This window comes from Lontra canadensis, unplaced genomic scaffold, assembly GCF_010015895.1.
Source record: "Lontra canadensis isolate GAN:19392208 unplaced genomic scaffold, GSC_riverotter_1.0 scaffold81, whole genome shotgun sequence".
Lineage (NCBI taxonomy): Eukaryota > Metazoa > Chordata > Mammalia > Carnivora > Mustelidae > Lontra > Lontra canadensis.
Window position 1 is genome coordinate 472,245 of NW_022631075.1, and position 10,386 is coordinate 482,630.

Consider the following 10,386-nt stretch of genomic DNA (forward strand, 5'->3'; position numbering starts at 1 on the left):
GAAGCTAACGCCACCCGGTCTTGCACGGCGGCGCCGTTCGGCTGGGGCGGGGGCGGGGCGGTGTGGAGGGCGGGGGAAGACGGGGTGCTGGAGGACACGGTGGGTCCTTGTAAGCCGGCCGAGGGCACTTGGGGAAACTTCAGATGGCCATGGCCTCCTGATGGTGGCTCAGGCACGCGGGTGCGTGAAAGCAGCCCACCCCATGCACTGACCGCACGGCGCACACAAAACAGATACACAGAGAGTGAATTCATAACTTTATTGAAAAGACAACAAGTGCCCCCAGATAGAGGGTCCGTGACTTTGCACTTCTCTCGAATACATTTAGCGGGCATTTAGTGAACTGCTCTTTCGGGTGAGCTCCACAGAACGGGAATCGGCTGCAAATGTTGCCCCGTGGGAAAAAACGGTCACAGAGGCCATTGCGTGGGAAAAGAGCTTACAAGAAAACCATGGACGGGGGATACCCGGGAGCGACCACGGGAGGGCAGCCGCAAGGCGGGTAAGGCGGAGGACGCCAGGGCGGAGGAGGCAAGAAGACAACAGGAAAGGGTGGCATGGGCGGCGGGGGGGGCCCCAGCAGCACTGGCTCGCGAAGAACCCACATGTATTCCGGCTCCTGAATGAGGATGGCACGGCAGGGTCCACCCACGTTAACGACGACGGGGGGGGGCATGGCCACGGGGGGCATGTTTCTGAACCTCAGTGCCCTCTGATGTCTCCTCCACTTGGCCCTCCTATTCTTAAACCAAACCTTCAATCAGAGAGAAAGAGGGATCGTTTTAGTACATTGAGCATTGAACGTCATCCATGAAAAAACACAGCGGGCTACTCTCTCTGCCCTTAAGCTTTGCAACTGCATGGGGGAAGCTATTTCCTCCTTCCTAAAACAGCTTAGGCAAGGTAGGGCCATGGGCCCCTCCCCTGCAGCTCCCCCCGACAGGGCACCCACCATGTGCCAGGCTCTGGCTCAGCTCCCTGCTTTGACTGGCCTACCAGCTTGCATGTGACTTCTCCCCATTCTCAGCAGCAGGTGCAGCTGAGGAACTGCTCTCTGTCCCTGCTGTGACTTTTACCCCTGGGATGCCTGTGTCCTCCCAGCCGACCGACAGCTGTGCGGTGGCCGCTACTCCCTAGTGACTAGGCAGGTGTCCCCCTGCTTCTGGGGGAAGCTCAGATCGTTCAAAGGCCCTGCTGAGGGGAACAACCCCCATTTTGAAAAGCCCATCTTCAACACAGACTAAGCAAATAATCCAGAGGAACGTGCTGGGTCTTGCAACAACAGCTTTCCTTTAAGGATGACAGAAGGGTCATTCCTCTTCTGAAACCTCTTCCCAGTGAAAAAGAGGGCATTGTGAGCGAGGCTTTGGGCATGGAGGGCCCAAGAGCCTGTGGCTGGTCTTGCTGGGACAGAAGGAAGCTGGACACTATCTGAATATTATAGATGTTGGGGACAATGCCTGTTTACATGAACTAGGACCAGAGTGATGAAATTCTTATATCCTTGCCCAGCCAGCAGCCTGGGGGCAGAGAGGCATGCCGCCCTCACTGTGCCCCATTCGGCCTCATGCACCTGCCCCACCCTCCAGGCTTTCCTGGGCTCAGCAGCCTGTCAGCTCCCTCTGCTCTGGTTGCGCTTCCAGCACCCTGGACAGGACCCCTGCTCTCTTGCTCTAGCTCTCTCAATCAATCAATCAATCAATAAAATCTTAAAAAAAAAAAAAGGAAATTCAAAGCGCTGTAGAGTTTGGAAACAGAGGAGAACATTATGTGTTTTTCCTCACTTGCGTCTTGTGACTCCTTTTCCCTTCAGACCCGACTGAGAGAGCAGGGTGCCAGCCCAAGCTGGGGAACATCAGCTCACCCAAACTTAAGGGTACCTGTTCCTCTGAGCTTGCTTTGCCTGCTCCACAGAGCAGAGAGGCCTGGGCGTCTCCAGGTCTGGGCACAGCTGACTGGGAGCCCAGCCGCTGGTCCCAGGGGCCTGCTTTGTAGGGTGCCTGTGTGACCTCCCTACCTCTGGTCCGCAGCCCCTCTCCATCACAGATTACGCTCTGTGCGGGCAGCAAAGCAAATGCACCCACTCTGACTTTTCTATTCCATTTTCCCCTTCTTACTTCTCTCTTTTCCCCCCAAATTATCCTTTGATTCCACTCAGGCGAGAGATGGCCTCAATCACCCCCTGATCCATGGACCCACAAAGTAGCCATCACCCACTGAGCCAATGAAAAAGTCTTTCCAATCAGCACATGCCAGAATCCAGCCTAAGGGCTAGTCCCCACTAGTGACAAATGCCACACAATCTCTTCGTAAAAGGACCACAAAAGAAGACCAAGATCTCAGGTGTCAGACATTCCTCTCCGGAATGTCCACTAACCTGCTTGGTGGTTTCAGAAATTAGAATGTGAGTCCTATCCCGAAGGCATCATCCTCGTCTGCCGCTTCCCCCTGTGCTCCCATCCCACGGCAGCCACCTGGCTGGACAGGCCTCCACCTTTGCTAGCTTGGTGGGACCTTGCTGGAAAGTGTTGTTTCTGTCTATTTGCTCTATGAGACCGATTTCAAAGGTGGCACCTCCCCCCTCCCATGTCCACCATAATACACCATCTACTATTTAAGAAGGTTTTCAGGCTGACGGATCTTTCCTCTCTCAGGCTGAAGGAGTTCCAGAAAATGAAGACGTAGGCCCGCCACTCTCCACACCTGTTTGCCAAATACTTAAAAGCAACAGCTCTAAAAATAAATTAATGAAATTTAAGATTTTTTAAGTAAAACAAAATATTTTCTTCAGTTGAAAAGTGAAATTGCCTTCGTCTGAATCCTAGAGCAAAAAATCGTATTATATTGGGGCGCCTGAGTGGTTCACTGGGTTCAGCGTCTGCCTTCAGCTTGGGTCAAGATCCTAGAGTCCCAGGATCCAGCCCCATGAGGGGCAGCTCCCTGTTCAGCAGGAAGCCTGCTTCTCCCTCTGCCCCTCCAGGCTGGTGGGCTTGGGTTAGCCCGGTGGTGTGCTCACTCACTCTCTCAAATAAATAAAACCTTTAAACAACAGCAAAAAAGTAATCATATATATTAAAAAAAAAAAACAAAAACAAAACAGCAACAGACCTAGACACTTGCACTAAAAACAGTTAAGAGTAAAAAGAAATGTCTGAACTTTTAAAATTAAAAAAAAATGTATACTGACAGAATAAAATTGTTTTGGTCTGAATCCTAGAGAAATAAAATCATAATATTAAGAGGGAAAAGCATAGCAGGAGCCCCAGGCGGTTGTACTTGACGCCCTACCCTCCGCCTAAGTCTCAGCTTCACTGGACAGAAGGTAGTTGCTTATCTGCTGTGTCATATGTGTGAAATCTTCCCTCAAGCCTACGCCAAAATATTTGTAAATTCGCTCCTTATGCAACGAGATTATGCTTGTTTTCAAAAAATTAGTGTAATTCAGCTCCTTAGTGCATTAATTTGAATGATTTCCACTTCAGACTCCCTCCCGACGTGACCCGATGATGAAGAGGGGCCCGCATGATAACCCTCTCAGGAGTGGAACTGTACGTGAGTAGGTGCGCTTGCGGCTATCCTTTTCTTTCGATGTGTATAAAATGTCTATGTTTCTGGAGCTATTATTATAAAATAACATTCCATATTATATATATAAACATATATATATTACAAAATAAAACCCATTATAAAATGGGGTACAGATAAATGTATTATATATATAATATCTACAAGTCACATGAGTAATTATACAGGAATATATATGAATTACATAAATATACCCTTATACTATAATACTTAAATAATACATGATGATGCTGTTGTAGGAAACCATTACTATATATATACTATATATTACTATATAATGATATTTCTGTATCAACATATGACCATACCAATCAAGAACTAGTATCACTTAATAATAAATATTAATTGTAATTGACACAATAAAGAACACTCTACTGGCTCTAGTATATGGCAATTACATACTACATAAGACTATAATAATAGTATCATGGATAATACTTATATTAATTATCTGTGAATTATATAAATATATTTTGTATTAGCTACAACAATTAGGTCACACTGATATATATGTGTATGTATGTATATATATATATATATGTAAGTACTCATCTGTTACTGAAAATACTTAAAAAAATAGACTTCTGATATTCTGCATATTCCTTGTATATACGTTCAACATATCAAATATATCTTCTGTCTTAGGTAAAGATATACGCATCTATTCTATGAACTAATGTACTTCATCCAGTATACAATTGATATGCATACTTACTCCATTCGATGTATTTCTATCTTACATATTGGTATTAGATATAAGTACGTAGGTAGGTTTGTATATAGATAACTATTACCTATAAAGATAGTGCGTATACTATATATATGCTCTGTAATTCTGGTTACATTTCTACTTACACTATATTTAAAAATTTATATAAATACAAGTATTCTATGTCTAATTCAGTGACATCTAAAAGTATATATACGTACAGTTTATACAAACATATATGTGTATTTTATACAAGGGATACTATACTATACTGATTTTTCCATTCCTTTAGGAAATCGCATTCCCTCTGGAAATGGGCAATTTCCCTAGCCTGGGCTTTCTTTCTCCCATTCCCCCTCACCCCCACCGAGACCCAGAAGTTCAACACTTATTTCCCAAAACTAGCAAAGGCAACAAGACCCGGGAAGGTGAAAAGGTCTAGGACAGAGGTGCCCAAGTCCTGAAGCCTGTTGTAGAACCGCTCCCAGCCAAATGGTTTTTTTCTGGTTTACTGACCTGCACTCTGGCTTCAGGCACATTCATGAATCTTGCAAGCTCCTGGCTGAGGGGAGAAAATCCCAAGTACTCAGGATTGGGAGTTGGGGGTGAGTTAAAATAGAGGATTTTTCCTTCCTCTTCCTAAAATTTTTCCTCAGGGAGGCGTCGGTGACATCTGATGGACCAATCTCTACATTAGAAAAAGTCACACCATTTCGGGATTTACAGTGAGATTCAGGTGACCAAGAATGGAAGGAAAGCCAGGGCTCCCGGCTGAAGGAGGCAAAGTCCCCAAGAGCACGGGAAATTCTAATTCAGTTTCTTCTGGTGTTACCAATTACAAAATGAAGAGGATCTCTCTCTACAGACTTCCGATCTTTGCTCTTACCCATTTTATGGATTAACTTAGAGCCCTCTCATAAGGTGCTGTCCCTCCATCTCTCTCTCTCTCTCTCTCTCTCTCTCTCTCCCCGACCCCACTCCCATTTCTCTCTCTGTGATGATCAAGTTCGAGTACATTCCCACTGGGTGCTAAGAGACGGCACCAACTGCTGTTCATTCCTTGGTGGTGTTATTTTCAAGTTTTGGTGCACACTGACGTCCCCCGTCCTCCCCCCGCAACCCACCCCCCCACCGGCGGACGCCACGCCCCCACCACTCTTCTGGACCCTCTAGGTTGAGCTTTCCCGCAAGCAACATTTTTCCCCCCCGCAAGCAACATTTAATTGTCCTTTTTTTAACTTCAGATTTTCAGATTTTCATTTTAAATAATCTCTACGACCGGCGTGGGGCTGGAATTTAAGACCCCAAAGTCAAGAGTTGCAGGCTCGACCGACCGAGCCAACCTTTTCTTTTGTTTTTCTTTCGTTTTGCTTTAACTTTTAAGGTTTTTCAAGACCTCTAGCAAAATCTAAGGGAAGGCAGAACATTCAGGAATCCAGACAGTTTCCGACTGTAGTCTTAAAAATGTAAAAATGGGGGCAGGGGCCTCACGGTGGGTGTAGAGATTCCTTAAAATGAACAATTTGTACAAAAGTGATGACGAGCAGGTTTCTGACGACGTTAAAGAGAGGTCGGCTCGTAAGCCCTTCGCTCCCTCGTCTCAGACCTGCGGCCCTCGTCCCCGCCAGCCTGCTTCCAGCAGGACCTTCCTCTACTAAGGGCGGCGGACACTTTGCGGGCCGGACGCGTTCAAATGGGCGTGAACGTCCGCCTTCAGCCCCCGCCCCCGCCCGCGTGCCCGGCAGCCTGGAGGCCGCTGGCCTTTGCGTCCGCGGCGAGGACCCACACGCTGAGAGTCTGCCCGCGCCCGCCAGGGCCGCCCCGCCCCACCGGCCGCCCCCCTCCCCCCGGGGCCCGCGCCTCCCCCGGGGCCCGCGCCTCCCGGGGCCCGCGCCCAGGGCCGCAGTCCGCTTACCGCATCAGCGCGTTGGGATACTGGGTGCGCTGGAACAAGCTCTCCAGCTCCCGCAGCTGCAGCCGGCTGAACTGGACGCCATGGGCCGCCGGTGCCCGGCCTGGGGCGGCGGCCTGGGGCGGCGGCCCCTCCGGCGGCGGCGGCCCCTCCGGCAGCGGCGGCCCCTCGGCCCCCTGTGGCCCCTCCGGCTCGGGCTGGCCCTCCTGCCCCTCCTGCTTCTCCGGCTCTGGCTGCCCTGGCGCAGGCGGTGGAAATTCTGCGGCCTCGCGGCCATCCGCCGGCTTGTCGACGCCGTCGCCATCACTGTCGCCGTCGCCATCGCTGTCGCCGACGCCATCGCTGTCGCCGACGCCATCGCTGTCACTGACGCCATCGCTGTCCGCCTCCTCCTGGACTTCAGCGGCTCCAGGGCCCCGCTCAGGTGCGAACTCGGGCCCCGCTTCCGCTGCCACTCCCTCTCCGGCGTCTCCGGGAGCCTCGGGGTCTCCGGGCTCTCCGGTTAGTGACATCGCCTCAGGCTGGGTTTCTGCAAAGGACGAGATCCACACAGAAAGATCAGGGCGTCGGAGCCCGGGGCTGTGGGAAGGAGGGGGTGAGGGACAGCCTCTGCGGGGTGACCGGACCGCTCCCCTCGCCCGGGGACCTTGGTCTCTGGGGCTCGACGCCGGCGCCTGTCCCAATGGGCACGGACCTTGTGGCACTTCCCGCTCCTCGTCGACGCCCAGGCTGAGGAAGCCGGTGCCCTTGTCCTGGTCTGGGCCCGGAGGCTCCATATCCCTGTTGCCGTTTGGCACAGATTCCCCATCAGACCCTGCGAGATCCATGGGTGACGCAGAGAGCGGTGGCCTGCCAACGGGCTTCCGCCAAACGGTCAGGCGTTGTCAGGTTCCGGGAAGTCTGAGTAGCCGCCCTCCCTATATATACCCCCCACCCCCGGCTGCGGGGGGGTGGGGGGTGGGGGTGGGGCTCGCCGAGGTGCGCATGCGGCTCGGGCTCGGGCCCCAAGCTTGCCTGTGCACTTGCGAGGGTACTCCCGGAGGGAGCACTTGGCCTAGGGCATCCGAGCCGTCGCGGCCTAGCTAGAGAGGCTGAGTCTTCCAGTCGGCGCTGGGCTCACACGCCCCAGACTGGTGGCCTGTGCCCCCCAGGGAAAGTCGCCGCGCTGGACCGTGCCAGCCCGTGTGGGCAGGGGAAGACGCAGAGCCCACCCTAGCTCTGGAGACCCCGCCGAGGGCTTGGGAGAAGGTCTCTGGCCAGCCCTGCGAATCCAGCAGCCGCTACTAGGCAGGGAATAGTCATCCGAGGACTGTGATGGGCTCTGAGGTGGCACCGTCTGAGGCTTTTCGGGGAGGCGGCCCAAGTCAGAGCCCGCCACACCCCCGGGTCCCCGGGAACGGGAGCTGGTGCTGGGGTCTCCCGAGCGTGTCTGGTGCCCAGATGCACCGTGCGGATGAAACCACGCTTGCCCCTTCACAGGGGGCTGGGCCTCTGGGATTTTAGTCCCGAAGCCACACTTCAGGTCGGGCTGCGAACCTGCATGGGGCTTAGCGCTTTCCAAGTCGGCTCAAACTGGGCAGCCCTCCCACGGGTTGGGGTTTTGTTCAGTTTTCCTCGTTCAAACGTTGCTCTTCTCATCGCCACCATGGATGCCCAAACCCCTTCGAGCTCAGCGTCTATACCTCCGCCTCGAGACTCTCTCTACAAGCATGCATGTTCTTTATGGTGGGACCCTTTGGATCTGGGTCATTACCCACTTTCTGGCCTTTGCCCCCCCGCCCCCCCCCCCCCCACACAGACACTCTCCTCCCCTGGGTTTTCCAAGAAATATCTTCCTGAGCCCTTGCTGAGGAATAGATGAATTTTATTTCTTGCTTTTTGTTTTTCTTTTCCGTTCTTGTTTTTGTTTCTTCTAGCGAGGATACATCCTTATTGGTTGGAGAGTTGAGTTGAGCAAGTTTTTGGTTTCTCCAGGTGAGTCCAATAAAGGGACAGGGCCCAGAGGTTTGGGGGATGGAAGGAATCGATGATAGTGACTATACAGTTTGTCCCAATTCAGTAAATGCCAGGTGTCCTGCATTCTTTCAGAAGTGAATTTTACATCCAAAGAAGAAAACCCTAAGCAAATACTGAGCTCAGCATGATGGTAGGCATGATTTTTTTCTTTTTTTTCAAATGAAAGAGAGCAGGCCCGATTGAGGGCTCTGTGGTTTTCCCTTCTGGAACTGTTTTATAGATGCTCCAACACCTGTTACTATCCTAACTATTGGAAATAGCTCCTAGGCCCGGGTCCTGTGCCGGACAATGTCCGTGAAGGACCCCACGATCACCGCACAGCCGAGCTCACCACTCTAGTTGAAATCCGAAGCTACAGCATTCCCACGGGCTCCCGAGGGCATCGTGGGCCCAAGGTACCTCAGCCACCGCGCCTGAGGGGGAGAAGTGGCCCTGCCTCGTGGTCCTGGAGGATGGCTCAGACACCCACCGCAGGTTTGGGGACCAGTCCCTTTTCACAGGGGTGGTAAGGGATGGAGACTGCACTACCCCCTCCTGACTCGAACCAGATGTCTCCTCCTGGGCTTTGGTCTTGTTGAGTGCCGCCGGCCTCCGACCGGCAGCCCCTGGCCAGGTAGCCCGGGCACAATTTTGACCCGAGGCTACTTATTGTGTGAGAGACCTCAAGGGCTTCCGTCCTATGCCTGTTGGCCTCCCTGCGGTCTCCGCGTGCCCTTTCCTGCCTCCGTCTCCACGGAGCGGTCCTGTCTGCTGCCCTTCAGTCTCTCGTGGGACCCTCGGCCTCTCTCGCCCTACCTGGGCATCAGGTGTGCTAGCATTTACTTACGCCGTTTCCTTCCATCACTTCACCCTTGGCACACCTTAGGAAGCAAATGAAACCTCGTCCTTAGCGAAAATAGCCCCGAGTCACGGTTCCTTGGGCCCCGCTCATCGGAGGGGGGCTCTGGAGCCAGAGGGATGCCGGCGGCCTCCGGCTCGCTCATCCCTTGCGAGCTGGCGGGGCTGCCGATCTGCTTGGTCTCACTCTGCCCTGGTTTCCTCGTCTGTAAGAGGAGAGCAACGACCTCGGCAGCGTGCTGCCGGAGTGACTGAGGTGACACACAGGAACTATGGCCGATGGCCCTGCCCTCCCCGATCTGGACTGCAGCCCGTCTTGTGTTCCTTTGCTCACAGGCGCCGTGAGAGCAGAGAGCCGCTGGTTCGTCGCCGGCGGTCGGCAACGAGGACAGATCGTGATCTTGGGACCTAAGGTCTCTAACCTTACCTGTCCCGTGGGGCTCTGTTTCGGTTTCTTGTTTTCTTGTTTTCTTTTTCTTAAGGAATCTGTCTACCCAGTGTGGGGCTGGGACCCCTGACTCCAAGATCAAGAGCCACGGGCTCCCCCACCTGAGACAGCCAGGCTTCCCCCACCGTGTCCCTTGGTACCTACACGGGCTTCAGGCAGTAAACCTGTGTTGGCCGCTGTGTTTCCAGGGCCCTCTGCCAGGCAGTGCGGGGAAGGAGTCCGGTCCAGACCCAGCCGTCCTGACGCCCTGGTTCTCCCAGCCCAAGAGAGAGACAGAAGCTGGAAGTGATGGAGTCCCAGCAGCACTAACGCGCTCTGCGACCCAGGTAAATCAGCTGACCTGTCTGGGCCTCCCAGGCCCCCTCTGCGAGATGGGGATCACGATGGCCCCTGCTCTCCCGAGGGGAGCTGTGGCTCTTACTCGAGGTGATGCAAGTAAGGCCTAGGGGGAGGGCTCGGTCCGCTGGAGCCCACGCTGGAGTGAAGGGGCGAGGCCTGAGAGGGGTCAGACTGGACGTGGGCCCTGCCTGTGGTCAAAGGAGCCGGACAGGGCATCTCAGCCGGGCTCCCGAGCGGAGCTTCGGACCTGTGCTTGCTCGTGCTGGTGACTTCCCGGGAGTGCTCCCTGTGCACTGCAGCCTGGCTCATGGGCGTTACCGCTGTCCCGTGAGGAGGGCTGGGCGCTGGGTGCCGGGGGTGGTAGAAGCATCGCGGGTTTTTCCTTTTGGCCTTAACCAAGGCAGTGCTGGCTGAGAGAGGTTCGGTGACTTTGGCAAGGTGACACAGCTTGGTGGAGGGGGCCCAGGAGCCAAACCTCTGCAGCGACTGGTCCTAGCAGCCCCTGGTCCAAGCCGATTTGGCTTCTGGCGAGTCGTGGGG

The 10,386-nt window shown here is 53.6% G+C and overlaps 1 protein-coding gene across 1 annotated transcript; it reads right to left on the reverse strand.

The window, feature by feature from the left end:
• Positions 1–250: 250 nt before the first annotated feature.
• On the reverse strand, positions 251–7,033 carry LOC116882132 (rhox homeobox family member 2-like). Its single transcript, XM_032882367.1, has 4 exons — positions 6,901–7,033; positions 6,210–6,735; positions 4,811–4,856; positions 251–754 (listed from the first exon to the last, which is right to left on the reverse strand). The coding sequence occupies exons 1-4, from the start codon at positions 7,031–7,033 to the stop codon at positions 440–442; spliced, it is 1,020 nt and encodes a 339-aa protein (XP_032738258.1). The 3' UTR covers positions 251–439.
• Positions 7,034–10,386: the final 3,353 nt, after the last annotated feature.